This window comes from Barbus barbus, assembly GCF_936440315.1.
Source record: "Barbus barbus genome assembly, chromosome: 46".
Classification (NCBI taxonomy): domain Eukaryota; kingdom Metazoa; phylum Chordata; class Actinopteri; order Cypriniformes; family Cyprinidae; genus Barbus; species Barbus barbus.
The window spans coordinates 23,231,917-23,257,959 of NC_136724.1; the positions used below are offsets into that span (position 1 = coordinate 23,231,917).

General features: G+C 36.8%; 1 protein-coding gene across 1 annotated transcript; it reads right to left on the bottom strand.

Moving 5' to 3' along the window:
* Window positions 1-1,085: 1,085 nt before the first annotated feature.
* On the bottom strand, window positions 1,086-24,915 carry LOC306864984 (uncharacterized protein). Its single transcript, XM_079409319.1, has 3 exons — window positions 24,142-24,915; window positions 6,676-6,771; window positions 1,086-5,122 (listed from the first exon to the last, which is right to left on the bottom strand). The coding sequence occupies exons 1-3, from the start codon at window positions 24,538-24,540 to the stop codon at window positions 3,587-3,589; spliced, it is 2,031 nt and encodes a 676-aa protein (XP_079265445.1). The 5' UTR covers window positions 24,541-24,915; the 3' UTR covers window positions 1,086-3,586.
* Window positions 24,916-26,043: the final 1,128 nt, after the last annotated feature.

The following is a 26,043-nucleotide window of genomic DNA, read 5'->3' on the forward strand; positions in this document are numbered from 1 at the left end:
GAGTGCGGCCGTCAGCTTACAGGCTTTGGACGGGAGACGCGGACGATTCCTCCAGGTGGCGGCGTTTTGCGGGCACAGGTGCACCGCAACCGCTCTCTCCACCTGGGGAATATCCACGTACCCCCGTGAGGCGAACCAGCGAAATCACTCGGGAACCGGACGGAACAAGCGCTGCGGGAGGAGTAAGAGGTCCGTGGGGGCGTGCCCGGCGGAGAAGCTCTTACTGTCACCCTCAGATCTCCCAGAGCGCCAGCCGGCGGTCCTCTGCTCGAGCCAGAGAGACCGGGACGGGTGGCGGCAGAGGGTGCCAATCCTTTCAGAAAGGAAAGGCGAGAACGCAGCGTTGCCATGTTCATACGCCCACAACAGGCGCATGACTCATCCACAAACGCATCTTCAGTGTGCTGGATGCCCAGATACTGAAGACAACGCTCGTGACCGTCATCCGAGGACAGGAAGCGACCGCAACCAAGAGAACACGGACGGAACGGCATCTTTAAAAAGACGCGAACCGCCCAGTGTTTTAGAAATTTGCTCTTTCAGGTGAAGTGCCCAGGGGAATCGCTGCTGCAGGGACACCGCTGTCTGCACCGTAACGCCACCCAGGAACAAACTTCGAGGCAGACGGCTTTGTGGAGATCTGATCTGTTTTGAAGATTTCTCATCCACTCGGCTCCGAAGCAAAAATCTGATGAGTGGATGCACCTGTCGCCCTTTTATACCCGTATGCACGGGGAGTGGCTCAGGTATGCAAAATCCACTAGCCAAATTTCATTGGCGTTTTCTCTTATCAGAGGCAGTCGGGGCTTCCAAGTAAATCCCCTAATGTCGTCACGACATAACTCGTAGTGACCGACAGATAGGGAAGGAAAGTTACCAACTGTATGGAAATATGCAATTATCATACCGATGATGGTTTATATCAGAGGACTGAAGTGTGTTCTCGCTGTACATTATCCCGTTACTTTTTTGTAGACACTTAGGGGAACGTAACAAAGATGCTTTTCTTGATGAGATCATTTTTGTTCTGTATATAAAACAATACACAATAATAAAACACAATAAAAATAGAGATGAACTTGTATAAATGATGAACAATGTTATATTTATAAATCATAATCAAATTATAAACACCAACATCCCTAACAATAAAGGCCCTTTCACATAACTCAACCCAGAAAAGGCGAGCATTATACATTTATTTCTATTTGTAATTTCGCCTTTAAATATTAAATGTCATTTTTGAGTTGTTGAAATATAGTGTTTTGTGCTTTAACGTTTTTAATTAAATGTTAAATGTGTTAGAGAAAAGTTATCATATAGTCTTAGTGACAAAGACATAAATTATAAACCAAGTATGAAAAATGTCCAGAGTTTGTCTGAAAAATGTCCATGTGATTTTTAACAAAAATTTAATTCGTACCTTTGATGGAAAAACAAAGGAGTTGATGTTCAGAACAGAATAACTAGAGTAATTGCCCATTGCCCCCCGGGGGCATTTTACCCCACCTGGCTGGGGAGTGTTCGTCACAGACTATGTTTGAGAAAAAAAATATGTAATTCTGAAAATATAGTTATATTTTTCTTAAATAACACATACTCCCTATCTACAGGCCCTACTGTTCTCATATCATACATAACTGTGATTTTCTACAAAACAACAAGCTTTAAAACACCTTTTTTCTTACTGCTGAAGATTAGATCATTTACTGTGAAATCAGTTATTTCTCCGGTACATCACCAGTTTAAGCTTCATGATGAAAACTTCTACATCACTATTATTTGAAAGAAAAACCATTAAGCTATAAACATGAAAGGCCCAAAAATGTCACAGAAGATTAAGAACACAGTCCAAGAAGAGCTTCTGTGACGGTCACAGAATTTTTACATGAAGAATATGCAACATTTTCTCATATAACCTCTAGATGGTAGCCTTTAATAATAGAATCTAAATAGTCCCTGATCAGCCTCTTAATGACCATGACTGCACACTTAATTTTATGATACATTTCAATATTTTGGTTGTCTCTTACAATGTAATTGCTACATTTTCATTTGAATCTTACTGTATAAACATTACATTATAGTGTTGTCAGCTTGTGTTGTATTCCAGGATAAACACTACAGCAGGGGTTCTCAAAGTCTACATTCAAAGGTCCAAATCTGAATTTTCATCAGTGTCAAAGGTCCGGAACAATTGGTTATTACAAAACGTGTTTTTAATAAACATACATAACATATAACAAATAAACACTCATTTAAAAAAAAAAGGTTCCCTTTGCATTCAAAATACTTTAATAACAAGTGCAAAAGTGGCAAAACAATTAATTTAAGTGTCAGCAGTAGAAGTCGACCTATAATGTTTTTTTTCTCTGGCCAATGCCGATATTTAGAAATCAGGGCAGCCTATGGCCGATACATGATGCTGATTTTTTGGGCCGATTTTCTCTTTTTTTCTTTTATATCAAAAGAGAGTTTGCGTAAATGGTTATTGCAGGGCACAAGACAGTAAGAGTAGTAGTAGTAGCCTAATTCATAGTAATAATACATGGCTCAAAACTTAAGCACCTTCTCAAAACAGTTCTGAAGCATGCTTTTTTGTTTATGTTTGCTTACAGACACCAGTGTTTCCCGCAGACTAGCAAATGCAAGTTGATTCTCTGCCAGCAGGAGGCGCTGTTGGAGCGTGATATATAGCTGTTTCCCCGGTAACGACTGTAATCAAATAAGCGCTACTTTATCAGCCATTACAGGAAAGACCAAATGAAAATTGGCATCAAAGCTTTTCTGAAGAAAACGGACGGTTCTTTTAAAAGATACAGTCATATAAAAACACCCGCGCAGCATTTTATTTTTGAAACGCGCAGTGCTCAGTTTATTCAACGAAGTATGAGCCTTTTGGAAAATCTATTTGTAGCGGTCAGTTTTGATATTGTGACAAGCCGCCACAAATAAATGTATACACTGGGCACTGCTATAAGCCAAATTGCCATAATATAAGTGATAGCAAAACAAAACAAAAAAATTTAAATATTAGCGGTGAAATGTCGCCCGATTACGTCAAACGTCATAGGCTCACTGGATGTCATGATGACAACAAATGTCATGAAGGAAAAGTATCTCGCCTGCAATTTCGGACCTTCTCCAAAAAGACGAAAATAAGAATAAATAAACAAATGATTTACAAGCTTAACGTGCGTTTATCAAAGTAGGAAATATAATTATTAGTGTTCTTGAAATATGAAATAGAAGCGGGTCCGGATTGAATTCCCTCCGGGTCCGGATCCGGACCGGAGTCCGGACTTTGAGAAGCACTGCCCTACAGTAATCACCATAGTATTTTACATCAGTTAATTTAGCATATAGGCTACTGTTTATCCAAAGTAATTTTCAAATGAAAAAATTGTGAGGATATAAATACCGTGCAAGTCTGATGACAGATGTTAGATTCATAAAACAATTACAATGAATGATAATATAGTTTTATATCATATGAAAGACATGTTTATGAAATAAGCAGAATTTTTTTTCAGGATCCTGTTTTCAGAGAGTCAGCAGGTTTTGAGACATGATTTGTTTATTTTTTTTAAAATCTTGTAAAGTATCCAATTGCTCCTTGTTTCCCCCCTGCTTTCTTCTTGATGTTTTCCATTGTTTTGGCCTTTTCAAGTTCATCAATTTCCTTCATCTTCCCAATCAGGAAATCAGAGTGCTGAAGTATGAACAGTGAATCAGTGTTGAGAGCGATCTTCTGCAGAGTTTCCACACAGTGAAAAGCATCTTTCAGCAGATTTACTTTCTCTTTCTCTAATTCTTGCAGTTCTTCTTCTAGCTTCTTGACCAGAGACTCACCATCCCTAATCTTACTATCATATTTCTTCTTTAAATCTGTATATATCCTCTTCTCCTTCCTTGTCTTTGTTACATATATTTTTGCTTCTTTGACATGTTTGCTGTAGTGGCATTTATTTGTGCACACTGTACAGTGATTATTTCTCATCACGCTGCACCACGAGAGACCACTGATCCACCAGCATCCTGGATAATGACAGTTCTCCTCACAGACGGTGCAGCACATCGCCATGCTGGCTAAAGCAGGATCAATATCAACCATTTCTTTGTGGGTCACTTCAACTTCATACTCAAAGTTTGGATTTTCTTCGACATGTTTCTTGTTCTGCTCCAGAGCTGCTTGAGTTTGTTTCAGCTCATTTTGCTTTTGCTCCATCACTTGAACACATGATTGGAGATTGGAGATATTTGTCTCCAACTGTTTTCGTTTCTGAAACACATCTCGAGTCATCTTCAAGGATTTTGGTTTCATAGTGTCAAGAAAATTGAAGAATTGTACCATTCCCCTAAAACTGAGATTCCATGATTGTTCTTGGATTGTTTCATATTCTTCATCAGCAGCGTCTGACTGGCAGTTGTCAAACAGGAAAAACACTGGCTGTTTGTTATCATTTACTGCACACTTGAGTTTAGCCGCTTTAACAGCCGTCAGGACATTTTTAGGTGGAGCTCCAGTTGAGTGTGTGAGAAGTAAGACTATGTTTTCAGCAAAATCTCTTCCAAATAAAGACTGAACAGCATCAAATATGTAGATTTGTCTGTCAGAGAAACGATTCTGTGTTGCTTTAATCACCAGACACACTGCATCTATTTCATGAATCTCTTCTGCAGATTCACTTAAATTGTACAAACTCTCAGCGATCTCTTTATCAAGATCAATATCACGTGTGTCTCCATATCCTGGTGTGTCGATGATTGTTAAATGGATTAGACTCTCTTGTAGATAAAACCCATAAACAGTGATGATGGAGGTCTGATTGTGAGCTTGTGTTCGGTCGCTCTGATCGTCTGTGATCTCAAACCAAACCTTGTCTTCTCTCTGAACACCTAAGCAGTAGTTGATCATCACATTGATCAGGGTTGTTTTTCCTGTTCCTGTTTCTCCCACCATCAGAATGGTTGTATGGGGTTTGTTTTTGTCTCTCTCACCAAAGGTCATTTTTCTGTATGGTTCTGATTGATGCAAATTGTCTGTCCTTGTCTGCAGACGATATCGAGCAGGATTTCCATCTTTAATTAAGATGCTTTTCTTGATGAGATCATTTTTGTTCTGTGTATAAAACAATACACAATAATAAAACATAACAAAAATATAGATGAACATGTATAAATCATGAACAATATTATATTTATAAATCATAATCAAATTATAAACACCAACATCCCTAACAATAAAGGCCCTTTCACATAACTCAACCCAGAAAAGGCGAGCATTATACATTTATTTTTATTTGTCTTTTACCCCTTAATAAATATTAAAGGTCATTTTTGAGTTGTTGACTTATAGTGGTGTGTTTTAAAGTTCTTAACTATTTCACCAGTATCAGCACGGGGCTGTTCACAGCATTTGTATCACTACACTTGTTTCTGTGAGACAGGCAGCATTTTTCCCAGCAAAAGGAAATGGCGGAAAAGCACATCCACTATAATTTTTGAAATACTACTGTCACAGAGTGTATTTTTTTCAATCAAGAATAAGGCTGCATAAACCTCAAGTATGCAGTTTTTTTATATATAAATTTTTGCAGAGTTGTGAGGTCTGGGCTCAGCAGTGGCGGCTGCTGGTCTTTCAAAGAGGGGAAGCTCATTTTTGGCCTACATCATAAAAATTGTCCATTTATTTATACGTAAATTCTGCCCTACGTGTGCAGTTTGCTAGCTGGCTAGTTCACCCCTATGACGCTAGCCTGGCCTACTGTATGAATGAATGAATGAACAAACGATCTAAAAAAAAGAAATTAAACTCGACAGAGGAAATGTGGGAATTAGGTTAAACTGAAACAGGGAATGTGGTGTATAATTGTGTGAAATGTATGATGAAAATTGGCTAGCAATTTCGCCAAGCAAATACCGAGAAATAGGTTGCAGCAGTTTGTCTTTCGACTACACTTGCAAAATCCGCTATGGGACTGAGCTCGAATAGCTTCAGCATCAGCGACTTCTTATAGGACAAAATCGCTGTCAATCAAAAGGAGATACAGTCTTTCGACAGATCCTCCAATCATCACGCAGAAGCCCGGAGTCCAGCCCCGCCCACTCCTCCTTTCACCCCCAGAGACGCTGAGCGTCCGGGGGCGGGACATAATCGCAGCATTTATCCAATGACCGTCTAGTTTCGAAGTACTGAAATTTTTTTTTCAAAACAGCCCCATTGAAGTCAATGGACGCTAGGCTTCAACAGGGAAATACACTGTGACGCTACGGGAATATATGAGAAGGAAATCGAGTCACCTGCTATATGTAGCTGATTCTGAACGAACTCGTCTTCGAGATGAACGTGTTCTAACGCATTTTTAATCAATAAAATGTTACACAATAGTACATAGTTGACCATTAATTTTTAGACATTATAGGGGAAGCCGAGCTTCCCTTGCAGTCTTAAAGAAATCCCCACTGGGGCTCAGATAGATGCATAATGACCAGCAACTCAGTGCCTGTCATGCTAACAGGTGGTTTGGCTCATGAATATTAATCACATTGTCTGCATTTGCCCAAGCTGGTTTGCTGAAGTGAAAATGTGGAAGGTGAGTGCTGGCCAATGGGATTATCAGATCAGACAAATCTAATTAAATTGGTGAATATGTCACAAGAATCAAGTCTCACCTTGATGTGTTGTCCGGTTTTCTCAAACTTTCCTTTAGGACTTTCTTTGTGTTTACCTTTCTTTTGTGAGGACTTCAGTGGTGTATAGTGCTCCTCCTAGAATTTTAATTAACAATCTAAGACATCAGAGATTTGTGTAATATGTTCATATACAGGTCCTTCTCAAAAAATTTGCATATTGTGATAAAGTTCATTATTTTCTGTAATATACTGATAAACATTAGACTTTCATATATTTTAGATTCATTACAACACAACTGAAGTAGTTCAAGCCTTTTATTGTTTTAATATTGATGATAGAGAGGATGTAGTATACTTTGTGTCAGAATCATTGATTTATTACCCTCATAAAAATTCCACCCCCCTCCCATAACTGGACACCTGTTTGGACACCCCCCAGCCCCCACCGTCTAAGCGGGCATCTTATTGACCTTATAGTGAACTTAAGAATTTATGACAATGTGTTTGTGTGTATGTGTGTGTGTGGGGCTGATGTTATGTGGTTTAAACTTTAAATGGTGAATTTGTGTTAAATGGGGTAAAGGGAAGTTTTTATTAAAATGTTTTCACATACATATCAAGAAAAAACATCAAACATGTACGTAAAACGTACAAAGACTGTTTATTTCCCTACAAGTGGAGACTAGTGTTGTTAAAACAGGAAAAACGTAGAAAATAAAACAAAAAGCATTAGATACTATCTTTCCTATCTTAAAACTAGTTCGTTTGACAAAGTTAAATAGAAGAAGTGAGCGCGTTCGTTTAAACCTACGTTGCGGTTTTTAAAAAGTTTGACTTTATAACAGATACAAAGTTAAATAATATAGAATCCTATCATGGTACGCGTGTTTTTCCCCTACAAGTGGAGACTAGTGTTGTTAAAACAGTTTTAGGAAAAACTAAAACAAACAAAAAAGCATTAGATACACTATTTTTCCTATCATTAGAATTTAAAACTAGTTCGTTTGACAAAGTTAAATAAATAGAAGAAGTGAGATCCATCTATAACAAACGAGCATCGGACGCGTTAGTTAAAACAATAAGATATTTATCAAAATCTATGTCTTGCTTTTTAAAAAAAAAAAAAGTTTGAATTTATAACAGATACAAAGTTAAATAATATAGAGACGGCTTCTCTTACCGTGGTGTGAAATAAAAAATATCAGACCGTTAAACAACAGTATAAGATAGCTGTAAAAATCTTCTGACATTACAATTGAAAACCTAGCTTTTGTCCCAACTTAGAAAAGTTAAACAAATGTCTATCTTACGCAGTGTCCGTTTAGACAATCTCTCCCTTCGGTGTCAAAACTCAGAATGAGCTCCCGACCGCTGTCAGGCCACGCCTACATCACCGCCCCCTAACGCTGTAAGAGAGACCGACACAAAGGTTTAATTGTTAAAAGAATTAAAGTAATGTTTTAAAATTAGAACAAAGTTCTTTTTAATAAACCTTTATCATTTCTCAATTAATGAAACCGTTCACTATTCATCATAAAGCTTTTCACTTTAAAAGGTTACACAAGCTTCTCTAAACAAACGCCCCACAGGGGAAAAATGTTGTTTGTTTGTCTTATTTTATTCAAGCGTCTTAATTCCTATAATAGACCTTCGATTTCTGTCAAGCTTCTGCCATGGTATAACCCAGACTTTTTTTTCGTTTTAAAAATGAGGTTACACAAGTTTTCTTTTAAACATTCACCTCTAACCCACAGGAAAGTGTTGTTTTATTTTATTTTATTTTAGTTATTCACACTTAACACCTTTTATTTATTTACTCTTTGATATTGTCAATCTTAAAACTTCTAGTGTGCTGTGTCGGTTAAAATACACATGCGCGAGGACAAACTGAAATGTATACAGAGTAATAAAATCAGCACACCTCTCTGATTTTCTTGCCGTAAGACTTGTTATCAGTTGAAACAGACGTACAACCTCTAAACATTTACAACAACACACAATATGCAAAATATCGCCGCTCATGCACCGCAATGAAACGAGAGAAGTTTGAAGATGGCACGCAGAATCCTTGACGCTGTGCTATAGGCTATCCTATCAGTTGCACGGGCAAATATCAGAATGAAAAGTGGTAAGAGAGGATTACACTTTGATTTTCTCACCGTAACACTCGCGTGTGTTATCTATCAATTGAAACAGAAGTGCGTAATTAAACCTCTAAAGTTTTACAACATGCACCTGCGAACGCACAGGGTCTTCTGGTGATGCGAACTTTGCCTAAAGTTCACTGATCAAAGCATCTCTATGGCATCTATTTTATGACGTGCACCTGCGCGTGTGAACTCTGTCGAAGGTTTAGGCAAAAGTTCACTGTCCGGTCAAAGGAACTGTGACCTATTGAACCTTTTCATGACACATATCTGGTGAAGTTAGGTGTAGTTGAGAATTGAGTATTTATAATGTATTTATAATCTATTCGAATGGTGGGGTTTAAACTAACGTTCAGGAAGTGATGAGATAGAAAAAGAAGAAGGCGATAACCACAAACTTAAATAAATACAGGTCCCCAAAGATGACGATTTTAATAAGACGGTCTATGCTGTAGGAAAACATTCTTTAATTTACTTCATTTACCTATTATTTCTTTGTTTCACTCATATATTTTTCAACCGTCAACACAAACACGCACACACACACACACACACACACAAACACTCAACACATCTACACGTAAACATCCACATAAACAACCATACAGTTAAATATTTAAACTTTTATGATGTCTCATACAAACCTTTTTTAAAGAACGTTTAGAATCACGCTGGGTATCTCTACAAGATGATGAAAAGCAGCATGATTAAACAATGATATAACTTTTGTTTTAACAAATAAGTTTAACCTAAACTTATAACAAACCTAAAATCATGATCCTTTAGACTAGAGCAAGGATTAGAAGCAGTCAAACGATCCTCTGAGTAAAGCAAGACTCTTACAGAGATTTTTCTTTAGGAATTGGACCTAAATTAGATAGATAAAGAAAAAACACACACACACAAATCTGAGTATGCTAAATTTTAAATACGAGCAAAATCATATATGTTGTTTTTACTTGTTGTTGTTATTTAAGAAATGTTTTCATTTTAATCTACACTGTAGATAGTATGTGTACTGTAAAAGAACAAATATACATTCCACTTAAAACTTCAGTAAAATAATTACACCGGCAGTTTTAAACATGATTAAAAAGTTTTAAACACTTTGTGTGTCACTAAAGTAAGTCATGATGTCAATTGTCTTTAAATTAAACTTTAGTTTATTCTTCAATTTATTTAAAATAGCTTGATGATAATGTGTCCCAAGTGGTTTTCTCACTAGTAGATAACTCTTTGGATGTCTTTGTGACAAACATAATTTTTTACTTCAGAAAAGTTTTCGAAACGTATGACTGAACTTTTATTCATTTGACAGACCTACGTTTCAAATTATTTACCCGAGGCGTTTAACACCCAGAGGGGTTACATGTTATTTTCTAATGTTCGTGGGAACCTTTATTGGTGTAAATTTCTCACCTAGAACACAAAACTTGTAAATCTTTTGGATTGTGTATGTTTTTAGGTGAAGACAGCACTTTGCGAAAGACAGCTCTTTAAGTCTTGCTGTTTTAACCTTAAAACTATTACAGCTGAAGCAAATCAAACTATTGCACTGAAAGCTGCACAGTCATTTAAGTTTGAACATGTTAAAATGTCCGCACTCTTGTAAAGACACATAAAACACATAAAACACACACACACACACACACACAAAAACAAAACCCTATACAGTTAAACATTTAGACTATTATGATGTGTATTTATGTTTTCATCTCTACAAGATGATGAAAAGCAGTATGATTAAACAATGATATAACTTTTGTTTTAACAAATAAGTTTTTAGAACTTTCAAACCTAAAACCACAATGTTCTAAAGCAAGGATTAGAAGCGGTCAAATGATCCTCTGATTAACGCAAGACTCTTACAGAGATTTTTCTTTATGAATTTGACCTATATTAGACTGAAAATTACTTAAGGTTGTCTGCAACAAAAGTATAAGGTCCCGCAAATGCTTCTCAGAATCTTTACAACAGATTAGACTTTCTTTCTCACCTTAAAAACGGTATTATTAACCGCAGAGTTTAAATGTGGCATTTGTTCACAGTATAATGTTCTATTAAAATAAAAACAACTGGTCTATATAGGTTTATTTGACTAAGATTTGATCAAATAACTGATATAAGAAACATGCAAATATTTTATAAGTCCATCTTATCACACCACAACCTGACGTGTCTGATGGTTTATGATGATATCTTACTGATGCAGATGTGTTAAGGTGTTAAGTGTCTGTAAAATAGTTTAAAAAGTCATCTTTTTAGCTTCCACGTAGGATTTGTGTCCACGCTCAAGTGGTTTTTGTGTAACAGAATCCTGAGACAAATGAAAACAGAATGTGTGAAAGGCTTTTCTCTTTAAGATATTTGTAATGACAGACTAAAAACTTTATAAAACAATTGTGTGTATGCATTTCTCTCGTACATGTATACAGTAACCGATGAATACACAAAACAGTATTAATACATAACCTCATAAATTCAGCGTGATTCTATCATATCAATCAATAATAAAAGATTTAATTTATATACCGTATCAGACTTTCTCTTCAAAACACAATAAACTTTCTTACGACTTTTTTAAATGTGTTGAACAACCGGTTTGGAGGGAAAACCGTATAGTGTTGTGTTTCTAAGTTAGGATGGTTGTAGTTAATCACGTCTTTATCTAAAACATTTTTTATTCAAACTCTCTTACGCACACACACACACACACACACACACATACACACACACACACACAGAGCTTTCCCGGACAGCTGCAAATTGGCAACAAATTCTTTTCTTTGTTCTATCATTCAGCTGTAGCTAAAACCCTATAACGGAGTTATACTATAGATGCTGAAAGAGCTCATTAACCTGTTTAACTCTAAAAATGTTAACAATGTCGATTACGACTAGTTTAACAAACAAGGGAACGTTCATAAAACAAGTCTGGAAGCGATTTGAAGCAGTCTAACAACAAGTACAACCGCTGCAGAAAATAGCCCCGCAGTAAACTCCGGATGTGATATCGACCGACTTATCAGATGTTCAACATATTATTACAAGGTCTTGCTTATAGTTTATGATGAAGCTAGAAAAATATAAGAACACAACCAAATCCTAACACTATTTCACGAAATAACGCAACAACGGGTGCTCCGTTTCAACATATACATGTCAAATCTGTTTTACCCTAAGTATATCCTATTCTTCTTATATATATATATATATTTGTTTAGGCTAAATAGCTACGTTTTAACAATTCTTTTTGTTTTTACAAAGATGTTATATTGAACGCGTGTAACTAATACCTCCTTCAAACGTTGCGGCCTTTCAGATCAGCGAACCGCAATACCCAGCATACACCTCAGACTACAAACGTGGCCGTCGGGGATCCATATCCCAAAATGCTCGTGCGTGACAGCGCTCTAAACCGTAGGACTTCTGATTATACGGGCGCACAGATGGCCTATATAAAAAGACACGTATTTCCACAATCATTGAATTACAAAATGCAAAACTGTATACACCATTTAAGAAAAATTGCTATAATGCATACAGAATACAGAAATCCTCCTCTTGATCTATTGCGACTGGCATTTTACTAAGTCAGACGATCGGCATTACGGATGACGCGGCTCACATTTTGTTTGCTGGACTGCATATGCCATTACTATGACTGTACTGTAGGTGAGGCCCTCCCTCTGAGAACCATCAGCATTCAGTGTTTATAGAAATAAATGAAAATTAAGAAAAATTTATTGTGAGTGTTTGACTAAGTCGGTATTTCTTTTTTAGGACAATTATACATCTATTTGATGTGAGACTTCATTAAGGCGTGATGTTTTACACTTACAGCTGCAACGTATCTCACCATCGTACTCAAAGCTACACATTCAGTAAAGTCTGAAGTTGTACGCGATCTTGAAAAGGCTACAGACACAAAATATTAAGGATTTTTTTTTATGCTTCCTATGTAACTCAAGAGTCCGAGTCACTAAGAGAATTATCATATGAATACAGAAAACCCACTCATGATCATCTGGGTTTATTTTTGTAAATGTTGTTTTAAATTACTTTTTTCTTATAACAAACAACTAATACTGAAATCCTCTCTTCTAAATATATTGATACCACTCTATACTTTTTCATTGTTTTTTAGATGAAGACTATTCTCTGAATTCGGTCACTCATGTCGCGAGTGCTTGCTGGAAAACATGAACAAATGCATTATAAGATGATAAAAGGATAATCCTTCTACAAGAGTTTGTTTAAACCGAGATTGTGATGCACTGCAGATCTTTTTCTGCTCTGTCTACAAAGCGGCCATCAGACACAAGCATCCCCCGATCTTACCGTTTCTCTGTTACATGTACATCTATGTCATTTAGAACACAAAGTTGCACATTACAAGTTGAAGATAGTGTGGAAACACTATTTTCTTTATACGCGTCTCTAAACAGGTATTTAATAAATAAATCACAGACGTCATGTAGTTGAATTCATTGAAAGGTGCGCATTTTTGGCCGTTTTAGACGGTCTGCTCCAGCACACAGACACGTTTTAGGTATTCATCTGACCAAAAGGTTTGATCCTGGGGAAACACGCACAACAGCGGCTGTGTTTTGTCACGATTGTCTTCATAATTGATCCGCTTTTATTAAAACAATGCAGTGCGAAGTTACTGTATTCAACAGCACGGTCCCTTTAAATATTTTAGTATATTTTTTTTTCTTCCCCCTTCTAAATATCTTAACATGTATTTAGCTTAAATATTGTTTGTTAAGCGTTTACAAAGTTGTCATGCCTGTCGTTGAATTTTATAACATATATTCCACCAAACCTAAAGGACAGAAAATTAGGTTTAGCATAAGTCCGCGTTTCAGCTGTTAGCCTGAAAACGCAAGAGAACTGAGATTTCTTCACTGAGATAATCTACAGAATGTGAAACAAACTCATTAGAGTTACATTAGAGTTTTGGATTCTAGCGCATGTCGAATATTGTTTGTTACTGTTTCACAGGTATAACACCTCATTATTTGAAGACTCATAGGCTGCTGTATAAATCACAAAGTTTTCCACTGTAGTAGGGCGACTCTGAAACCAGACCAAAAAATAAATAAATTAGCTTGAGACTTAGTCGTAGCAGTATGACAATTGTTGTTTTTATCTTTCTATGATTTGTTTGTGTTGTTCTGAACCACGGTTTCATTTTACCTATTGTATCGTCATGTGTGATTGTAAAAGTTTTGTGTGTGAGTGTCTTGTTTTTTTGCAAACAGTACTGCTGTAATGTTAGCGAACTCTTTGCGTTCGTCAATATTTCTGCTATTTTTTTATTCAATAAATATAGCCTCTTCATTCGAGACATTTACGCTACAATATTGTATCAGGTATAAGATACAAGATCCTTTCTTATTAAATTGATAAACAAACAAACAAAAAACTTATCTTAGCCGAGACCGATGTTTAGGAATTCCTGGCGACAACCCCCCACCCTGTACACCAGCCAACAGGTTGAGGGCGGTTCCGAAATCTAAAACCGACGATGACTGGCCTGACAAACTCAGTTACGGCGTTGCTACCAGGTTTGAAAGTGCAGACGGCGGAGCTACGTCAATCAAAACGTTATATACATGGATCGACAGAATCAGCTTCAAGAATACAATTCATCTGAGCCTGACGCGCTCTGCAATTTTTCTACTGATAACGCTTCGGCGGATCTGAATCATAAACCGGAAACTGAAACTGAAAGCGAAATTCCACAGGACCGTCGCGGATTAAAACGGTCAATCAAGATTTTAGGAAACGGCGACAATGCTCTATATCGGTTAGGGGACAAAACGTATCTCTTGGAAAGAATCGAATTCTGAAAAAATCGTCTGACGCTGCGCAAAAGCTAATGGATCGTGACCGGAGTTCTGGAGATGTTGCGGATGTGCAACTGGAGTGCGACTACGGTACTGGAAAAACGTGTCTTGTAAAAGACGTCATAGACCCCGCTGTTAAACCGCATTACCGAGGACAGATGATCAAACTGATGCAAATGGTCATCGAGCATGCTTGCGATCCGAATCACGATTGTGCGGGGGATACAGAGCGTGTAAAAAATCTCAAGAACGAAATGGACGTTGTAAGAAGCCTGAAAAATAACCCATGGCCTGATTTGAGTAGCATGTTTCTCACCAGCAAAGAGTCTGCCTTTTTAATAACCAGAAAAATTCTGGATGTAACGTCTGAATGTGAGGATGAAATGGACATTAACGAGGTTCTCTGTCTGTGTACGTGCATAACAGATTTAGGCACGTCGTTGGCTGCAAAAAATTGTGATTCTATAACGTGTGAAATTGTTGAATCGCTGGTTGATTTTATATTTGAGCAAAACATGTTTGTCTGCAGAGATTTTCTTTTCTGGCTAGACCACCGGTATAATGTCGTTACTACCGCTTGTTTGTAAATGTGATCATTTTCGTCACTACTTCAATGTATGATTGTATACTCAACGATATATTGTTGAAATAAAAGGTTGTCTCAACTCCTTATTCTGTTCTCTGACTTCATAAAAATGTCTTTATTTAAAACGTTTAAATGTAACTATTTAAGCGGTACAGATAGTAAGCTTTTTGTTTGTTTGTTTATCAATTTAATAACAAATGATCTTGTATCTTATACCTGATACAATATTGTAGCGTAAATGTCTCGAATGAAGAGGCTATATTTATTGAATAAAAAAATAGCAGAAATATTGACGAACGCAAAGAGTTCGCTAACATTACAGCAGTACTGTTTGCAAAAAAACAAGACACTCACACACAAAACTTTTACAATCACACATGACGATACAATAGGTAAAATGAAACCGTGGTTCAGAACAACACAAACAAATCATAGAAAGATAAAAACAACAATTGTCATACTGCTACGACTAAGTCTCAAGCTAATTTATTTATTTTTTGGTCTGGTTTCAGAGTCGCCCTACTACAGTGGAAAACTTTGTGATTTATACAGCAGCCTATGAGTCTTCAAATAATGAGGTGTTATACCTGTGAAACAGTAACAAACAATATTCGACATGCGCTAGAATCCAAAACTCTAATGTAACTCTAATGAGTTTGTTTCACATTCTGTAGATTATCTCAGTGAAGAAATCTCAGTTCTCTTGCGTTTTCAGGCTAACAGCTGAAACGCGGACTTATGCTAAACCTAATTTTCTGTCCTTTAGGTTTGGTGGAATATATGTTATAAAATTCAACGACAGGCATGACAACTTTGTAAACGCTTAACAAACAATATTTAAGCTAAATACATGTTAAGATATTTAGAAGGGGGAAGAAAAAAAAATATACTAAAATATTTCAAGGGACCGTGCTGTTGAATACAGTAACTTCGCACTGCATTGTTTTAATAAAAGCGGATCAATTATGAAGACAATCGTGACAAAACACAGCCGCTGTTGTGCGTGTTTCCCCAGGATCAAACCTTTTGGTCAGATGAATACCTAAAACGTGTCTGTGTGCTGGAGCAGACCGTCTAAAACGGCCAAAAATGCGCACCTTTCAATGAATTCAACTACATGACGTCTGTGATTTATTTATTAAATACCTGTTTAGAGACGCGTATAAAGAAAATAGTGTTTCCACACTATCTTCAACTTGTAATGTGCAACTTTGTGTTCTAAATGACATAGATGTACATGTAACAGAGAAACGGTAAGATCGGGGGATGCTTGTGTCTGATGGCCGCTTTGTAGACAGAGCAGAAAAAGATCTGCAGTGCATCACAATCTCGGTTTAAACAAACTCTTGTAGAAGGATTATCCTTTTATCATCTTATAATGCATTTGTTCATGTTTTCCAGCAAGCACTCGCGACATGAGTGACCGAATTCAGAGAATAGTCTTCATCTAAAAAACAATGAAAAAGTATAGAGTGGTATCAATATATTTAGAAGAGAGGATTTCAGTATTAGTTGTTTGTTATAAGAAAAAAGTAATTTAAAACAACATTTACAAAAATAAACCCAGATGATCATGAGTGGGTTTTCTGTATTCATATGATAATTCTCTTAGTGACTCGGACTCTTGAGTTACATAGGAAGCATAAAAAAAAATCCTTAATATTTTGTGTCTGTAGCCTTTTCAAGATCGCGTACAACTTCAGACTTTACTGAATGTGTAGCTTTGAGTACGATGGTGAGATACGTTGCAGCTGTAAGTGTAAAACATCACGCCTTAATGAAGTCTCACATCAAATAGATGTATAATTGTCCTAAAAAAGAAATACCGACTTAGTCAAACACTCACAATAAATTTTTCTTAATTTTCATTTATTTCTATAAACACTGAATGCTGATGGTTCTCAGAGGGAGGGCCTCACCTACAGTACAGTCATAGTAATGGCATATGCAGTCCAGCAAACAAAATGTGAGCCGCGTCATCCGTAATGCCGATCGTCTGACTTAGTAAAATGCCAGTCGCAATAGATCAAGAGGAGGATTTCTGTATTCTGTATGCATTATAGCAATTTTTCTTAAATGGTGTATACAGTTTTGCATTTTGTAATTCAATGATTGTGGAAATACGTGTCTTTTTATATAGGCCATCTGTGCGCCCGTATAATCAGAAGTCCTACGGTTTAGAGCGCTGTCACGCACGAGCATTTTGGGATATGGATCCCCGACGGCCACGTTTGTAGTCTGAGGTGTATGCTGGGTATTGCGGTTCGCTGATCTGAAAGGCCGCAACGTTTGAAGGAGGTATTAGTTACACGCGTTCAATATAACATCTTTGTAAAAACAAAAAGAATTGTTAAAACGTAGCTATTTAGCCTAAACAAATATATATATATATAAGAAGAATAGGATATACTTAGGGTAAAACAGATTTGACATGTATATGTTGAAACGGAGCACCCGTTGTTGCGTTATTTCGTGAAATAGTGTTAGGATTTGGTTGTGTTCTTATATTTTTCTAGCTTCATCATAAACTATAAGCAAGACCTTGTAATAATATGTTGAACATCTGATAAGTCGGTCGATATCACATCCGGAGTTTACTGCGGGGCTATTTTCTGCAGCGGTTGTACTTGTTGTTAGACTGCTTCAAATCGCTTCCAGACTTGTTTTATGAACGTTCCCTTGTTTGTTAAACTAGTCGTAATCGACATTGTTAACATTTTTAGAGTTAAACAGGTTAATGAGCTCTTTCAGCATCTATAGTATAACTCCGTTATAGGGTTTTAGCTACAGCTGAATGATAGAACAAAGAAAAGAATTTGTTGCCAATTTGCAGCTGTCCGGGAAAGCTCTGTGTGTGTGTGTGTGTATGTGTGTGTGTGTGTGTGTGTGTGTGCGTAAGAGAGTTTGAATAAAAAATGTTTTAGATAAAGACGTGATTAACTACAACCATCCTAACTTAGAAACACAACACTATACGGTTTTCCCTCCAAACCGGTTGTTCAACACATTTAAAAAAGTCGTAAGAAAGTTTATTGTGTTTTGAAGAGAAAGTCTGATACGGTATATAAATTAAATCTTTTATTATTGATTGATATGATAGAATCACGCTGAATTTATGAGGTTATGTATTAATACTGTTTTGTGTATTCATCGGTTACTGTATACATGTACGAGAGAAATGCATACACACAATTGTTTTATAAAGTTTTTAGTCTGTCATTACAAATATCTTAAAGAGAAAAGCCTTTCACACATTCTGTTTTCATTTGTCTCAGGATTCTGTTACACAAAAACCACTTGAGCGTGGACACAAATCCTACGTGGAAGCTAAAAAGATGACTTTTTAAACTATTTTACAGACACTTAACACCTTAACACATCTGCATCAGTAAGATATCATCATAAACCATCAGACACGTCAGGTTGTGGTGTGATAAGATGGACTTATAAAATATTTGCATGTTTCTTATATCAGTTATTTGATCAAATCTTAGTCAAATAAACCTATATAGACCAGTTGTTTTTATTTTAATAGAACATTATACTGTGAACAAATGCCACATTTAAACTCTGCGGTTAATAATACCGTTTTTAAGGTGAGAAAGAAAGTCTAATCTGTTGTAAAGATTCTGAGAAGCATTTGCGGGACCTTATACTTTTGTTGCAGACAACCTTAAGTAATTTTCAGTCTAATATAGGTCAAATTCATAAAGAAAAATCTCTGTAAGAGTCTTGCGTTAATCAGAGGATCATTTGACCGCTTCTAATCCTTGCTTTAGAACATTGTGGTTTTAGGTTTGAAAGTTCTAAAAACTTATTTGTTAAAACAAAAGTTATATCATTGTTTAATCATACTGCTTTTCATCATCTTGTAGAGATGAAAACATAAATACACATCATAATAGTCTAAATGTTTAACTGTATAGGGTTTTGTTTTTGTGTGTGTGTGTGTGTGTGTTTTATGTGTTTTATGTGTCTTTACAAGAGTGCGGACATTTTAACATGTTCAAACTTAAATGACTGTGCAGCTTTCAGTGCAATAGTTTGATTTGCTTCAGCTGTAATAGTTTTAAGGTTAAAACAGCAAGACTTAAAGAGCTGTCTTTCGCAAAGTGCTGTCTTCACCTAAAAACATACACAATCCAAAAGATTTACAAGTTTTGTGTTCTAGGTGAGAAATTTACACCAATAAAGGTTCCCACGAACATTAGAAAATAACATGTAACCCCTCTGGGTGTTAAACGCCTCGGGTAAATAATTTGAAACGTAGGTCTGTCAAATGAATAAAAGTTCAGTCATACGTTTCGAAAACTTTTCTGAAGTAAAAAATTATGTTTGTCACAAAGACATCCAAAGAGTTATCTACTAGTGAGAAAACCACTTGGGACACATTATCATCAAGCTATTTTAAATAAATTGAAGAATAAACTAAAGTTTAATTTAAAGACAATTGACATCATGACTTACTTTAGTGACACACAAAGTGTTTAAAACTTTTTAATCATGTTTAAAACTGCCGGTGTAATTATTTTACTGAAGTTTTAAGTGGAATGTATATTTGTTCTTTTACAGTACACATACTATCTACAGTGTAGATTAAAATGAAAACATTTCTTAAATAACAACAACAAGTAAAAACAACATATATGATTTTGCTCGTATTTAAAATTTAGCATACTCAGATTTGTGTGTGTGTGTTTTTTCTTTATCTATCTAATTTAGGTCCAATTCCTAAAGAAAAATCTCTGTAAGTGTCTTGCTTTACTCAGAGGATCGTTTGACTGCTTCTAATCCTTGCTCTAGTCTAAAGGATCATGATTTTAGGTTTGTTATAAGTTTAGGTTAAACTTATTTGTTAAAACAAAAGTTATATCATTGTTTAATCATGCTGCTTTTCATCATCTTGTAGAGATACCCAGCGTGATTCTAAACGTTCTTTAAAAAAGGTTTGTATGAGACATCATAAAAGTTTAAATATTTAACTGTATGGTTGTTTATGTGGATGTTTACGTGTAGATGTGTTGAGTGTTTGTGTGTGTGTGTGTGTGTGTGTGCGTGTTTGTGTTGACGGTTGAAAAATATATGAGTGAAACAAAGAAATAATAGGTAAATGAAGTAAATTAAAGAATGTTTTCCTACAGCATAGACCGTCTTATTAAAATCGTCATCTTTGGGGACCTGTATTTATTTAAGTTTGTGGTTATCGCCTTCTTCTTTTTCTATCTCATCACTTCCTGAACGTTAGTTTAAACCCCACCATTCGAATAGATTATAAATACATTATAAATACTCAATTCTCAACTACACCTAACTTCACCAGATATGTGTCATGAAAAGGTTCAATAGGTCACAGTTCCTTTGACCGGACAGTGAACTTTTGCCTAAACCTTCGACAGAGTTCACACGCGCAGGTGCACGTCATAAAATAGATGCCATAGAGATGCTTTGATCAGTGAACTTTAGGCAAAGTTCGCATCACCAGAAGACCCTGTGCGTTCGCAGGTGCATGTTGTAAAACTTTAGAGGTTTAATTACGCACTTCTGTTTCAATTGATAGATAACACACGCGAGTGTTACGGTGAGAAAATCAAAGTGTAATCCTCTCTTACCACTTTTCATTCTGATATTTGCCCGTGCAACTGATAGGATAGCCTATAGCACAGCGTCAAGGATTCTGCGTGCCATCTTCAAACTTCTCTCGTTTCATTGCGGTGCATGAGCGGCGATATTTTGCATATTGTGTGTTGTTGTAAATGTTTAGAGGTTGTACGTCTGTTTCAACTGATAACAAGTCTTACGGCAAGAAAATCAGAGAGGTGTGCTGATTTTATTACTCTGTATACATTTCAGTTTGTCCTCGCGCATGTGTATTTTAACCGACACAGCACACTAGAAGTTTTAAGATTGACAATATCAAAGAGTAAATAAATAAAAGGTGTTAAGTGTGAATAACTAAAATAAAATAAAATAAAACAACACTTTCCTGTGGGTTAGAGGTGAATGTTTAAAAGAAAACTTGTGTAACCTCATTTTTAAAACGAAAAAAAAGTCTGGGTTATACCATGGCAGAAGCTTGACAGAAATCGAAGGTCTATTATAGGAATTAAGACGCTTGAATAAAATAAGACAAACAAACAACATTTTTCCCCTGTGGGGCGTTTGTTTAGAGAAGCTTGTGTAACCTTTTAAAGTGAAAAGCTTTATGATGAATAGTGAACGGTTTCATTAATTGAGAAATGATAAAGGTTTATTAAAAAGAACTTTGTTCTAATTTTAAAACATTACTTTAATTCTTTTAACAATTAAACCTTTGTGTCGGTCTCTCTTACAGCGTTAGGGGGCGGTGATGTAGGCGTGGCCTGACAGCGGTCGGGAGCTCATTCTGAGTTTTGACACCGAAGGGAGAGATTGTCTAAACGGACACTGCGTAAGATAGACATTTGTTTAACTTTTCTAAGTTGGGACAAAAGCTAGGTTTTCAATTGTAATGTCAGAAGATTTTTACAGCTATCTTATACTGTTGTTTAACGGTCTGATATTTTTTATTTCACACCACGGTAAGAGAAGCCGTCTCTATATTATTTAACTTTGTATCTGTTATAAATTCAAACTTTTTTTTTTTTTTAAAAGCAAGACATAGATTTTGATAAATATCTTATTGTTTTAACTAACGCGTCCGATGCTCGTTTGTTATAGATGGATCTCACTTCTTCTATTTATTTAACTTTGTCAAACGAACTAGTTTTAAATTCTAATGATAGGAAAAATAGTGTATCTAATGCTTTTTTGTTTGTTTTAGTTTTTCCTAAAACTGTTTTAACAACACTAGTCTCCACTTGTAGGGGAAAAACACGCGTACCATGATAGGATTCTATATTATTTAACTTTGTATCTGTTATAAAGTCAAACTTTTTAAAAACCGCAACGTAGGTTTAAACGAACGCGCTCACTTCTTCTATTTAACTTTGTCAAACGAACTAGTTTTAAGATAGGAAAGATAGTATCTAATGCTTTTTGTTTTATTTTCTACGTTTTTCCTGTTTTAACAACACTAGTCTCCACTTGTAGGGAAATAAACAGTCTTTGTACGTTTTACGTACATGTTTGATGTTTTTTCTTGATATGTATGTGAAAACATTTTAATAAAAACTTCCCTTTACCCCATTTAACACAAATTCACCATTTAAAGTTTAAACCACATAACATCAGCCCCACACACACACATACACACAAACACATTGTCATAAATTCTTAAGTTCACTATAAGGTCAATAAGATGCCCGCTTAGACGGTGGGGGCTGGGGGGTGTCCAAACAGGTGTCCAGTTATGGGAGGGGGGTGGAATTTTTATGAGGGTAATAAATCAATGATTCTGACACAAAGTATACTACATCCTCTCTGATGATTTTGGCATACAGCTCATGAAAACCCAAAATTCCTATCTCAAAAAATTAGCATATCATGAAAAGGTTCTCTAAACGAGCTATTAATCTAATCATCTGAATCAACTAATTAACTCTAAACACCTGCAAAAGATTCCTGAGGCTTTTAAAAACTCCCAGCCTGGTTCATTACTCAAAACCGCAATCATGGGTAAGACTGCCGACCTGACTGCTGTCCAGAAGGCCATCATTGACACCCTCAAGCAAGAGGGTAAGACACAGAAATAAATTTCTGAACGAATAGGCTGTTCCCAGAGTGCTGTATCAAGGCACCTCAGTGGGAAGTCTGTGGGAAGGAAAAAGTGTGGCAGAAAACGCAGCACAACGAGAAGAGGTGACCGGACCCTGAGGAAGATTGTGGAGAAGGACCGATTCCAGACCTTGGGGGACCTGCGGAAGCAGTGGACTGAGTCTGGAGTAGAAACATCCAGAGCCACCGTGTACAGGCGTGTGCAGGAAATGGGCTACAGGTGCCGCATTCCCCAGGTCAAGCCACTTTTGAACCAGAAACAGCGGCAGAAGCGCCTGACCTGGGCTACAGAGAAGCAGCACTGGACTGTTGCTCAGTGGTCCAAAGTACTTTTTTCGGATGAAAGCAAATTTTGCATGTCATTCGGAAATCAAGGTGCCAGAGTCTGGAGGAAGACTGGGGAGAGGGAAATGCCAAAATGCCTGAAGTCCAGTGTCAAGTACCCACAGTCAGTGATGCTGGTGTTGGTCCACTGTGTTTTATCAAGGGCAGGGTCAATGCAGCTAGCTATCAGGAGATTTTGGAGCACTTCATGCTTCCATCTGCTGAAAAGCTTTATGGAGATGAAGATTTCATTTTTCAGCACGACCTGGCACCTGCTCACAGTGCCAAAACCACTGGTAAATGGTTTACTGACCATGGTATTACTGTGCTCAATTGGCCTGCCAACTCTCCTGACCTGAACCCCATAGAGACTCTGTGGGATATTGTGAAGAGAAAGTTGAGAGACGCAAGACCCAACACTCTGGATGAGCTTAAGGCCGCTATCGAAGCATCCTGGGCCTCCATAACACCTCAGCAGTGCCACAGGCTGATTGCCTCCATGCCACGCCGCATTGAAGCAGTCATTTCTGCAAAAGGATTCCCGACCAAGTATTGAGTGCATAACTGAACATAATTATTTGAAGGTTGACTTTTTTTGTATTAAAAACACTTTTCTTTTATTGGTCGGATGAAATATGCTAATTTTTTGAGATAGGAATTTTGGGTTTTCATGAGCTGTATGCCAAAATCATCAATATTAAAACAATAAAAGGCTTGAACTACTTCAGTTGTGTGTAATGAATCTAAAATATATTAAAGTCTAATGTTTATCAGTACATTACAGAAAATAATGAACTTTATCACAATATGCTAATTTTTTGAGAAGGACCTGTATATAAATGGTACTGAGAAATGTGAATGTTTATGACTAGTTTTGTTCCTCAGAAATATAATGTCTTACCTTGGATGGACCAGCTTCACTGATGGGTCTGATTGTGTGATCGATGTGTTTCTCTGAGTCTCTGCACACCACACACACCGGCTGTTTGTCCTCCAGACAGAAGAGTTTGAGTTTCTCACCGTGTAAACTGCAGATCTCCTCAGATCCGGATAAATGACTCAAATTTCTCTGCTTCAGGAACGACTCACACTGGTTTTGTAACACAAGATTAGGAGGAGGTTCGGATTTTGAGGATCTTCTCCTGCAGACAGGACACTCCTGAGTATCTGTGGTTCTCCAGAACTGTTGAAGACATTTTTTACAGACACTGTGACTACATGACAGAAGAACAGGAGTCTTGAAGATTTCACTGCACACAGGACAAGAAAGCTCTGCTGCAGACACATGTAGTGAAGACATTTTCCAGCGATCTCAACTTTACTTTCACTTTCTCTTCGATTGTTTCAAAAATGAATAACTATGAGAATCACAAAGATCTGCTGTGCGTCCAGAAACAAACTTCCCATCTCATAAATCCTTGTTGAAAGTTTTCCTATTTGTTCTTCACACCGATATAAAGTTGGTTCGACGTTGAATATTAGACAGATATTCAGCCGCGAAAAACTTCAATAAATTCTTAGTGTTTGAGTATAAGTGTATAAAACACGGCTTATCTGAAAACTATTGGAACGTAGAACTAAACACACATCGCAGTTTATTTGTTTTAATCCTCCTCGATATGTTGCGACCTCACTCTCTCTCTCTCTCTCTTGAAACACGGAAGTGACTAAAACTGTAATTCATGGACTGGCCGCTAGAGGTTGGCCCTGCTTCTTCTTCTTCTTGTTGTGTGATTTGCGGCAGTTTAGATGCTCCAAATGCGTATTTCTGCCCTCCTCAGTTCATCTGAAGAACTCCAACTCATAGATTAAATCCTCAAACAAAAACCATTATGAAGTAAAAAACTTATAACAACCTTTGTTGCGTCATATTCCTTATTTTCAAGAATCGATTTTAAAGATAAAGTTCCATCAGATCAGAAAACATGTGGTTTCTTGCAGCACGAAGAATTTCACAATCCATTACTACATGTTTCACAGTTTCTAATTCTCCACACAAACATCTGCCGTCTGGAAGCTTGCCAACCCTTGTCAGCCCATAATTCAGTGCACAATGCCCCAGTCTTAATCTAGTGATTACCACACTATTCCTCCTCTCTAATCTTGTGAATGATGTGTGTATTAATGTAGAATTGAAAAATAATGTCTGCCTTTATTTGCCATATTTGCTTTATTATTTTCTGTATTACTCTTGCACTCAACTCTTCCATACATTACTTTCAAATCAACTTCACTCTTGTGTGTAGCTTTTTCACCATCTCATCAGCCTTCTCATTCCCCTGAATCCCTACATGTGCTGGAACGCACATAAATCCCACTATATTTCCCACTTTTATCATCGATATAGTGCAATCAGAATTTCAACTATTAAATCTGGTCTGGCCTCACTCTTCCTGGCCTTAATTGCCATTAAAGCTGCAGTGGAATCTGAACATAAAACATTTCTTCCAGGTCCTTGTCCCTCCACCCACCCAAGTGCCCACAAAATTGCTACAAATTCTGTAGAAAAGACTGACATATTATCTGGCAATGGAAAGCCTTGTTTGATACTTAACTGAGGGATACTTATCCCTATTACTGCTTTTCCATCTAGTGGATTCATTGAGCCATCAGTACATATCTGCACACTGCCTGACCAATTTTCTTTTAACTGTTCACAAACCATGGCTACAGGATCACCATTATCTTCCTTAACTTGATCTAGCACTGAAAAATCAACCGTAGGCTCTGGAAACCATGGTGGGTCTGGAGACCAACACACTGCTGGTCCTACTATGTAGTCTTTCATGCTCATAGGGAGTCA

Excerpts from the sequence above, each read along its gene's own strand:
- LOC306864984 (XM_079409319.1), bottom strand. The coding sequence starts at position 24,540 with ATGTCTTCACTACATGTGTCTGCAGCAGAGCTTTCTTGTCCTGTGTGC. Across the intron at positions 6,772-24,141 it reads GTGAAGCTGGTCCATCCAAG|GAGGAGCACTATACACCACT; the intron begins GTAAGACATTAT and ends TTAAAATTCTAG. Across the intron at positions 5,123-6,675 it reads AAACCGGACAACACATCAAG|AACAAAAATGATCTCATCAA; the intron begins GTGAGACTTGAT and ends TTTTATACACAG.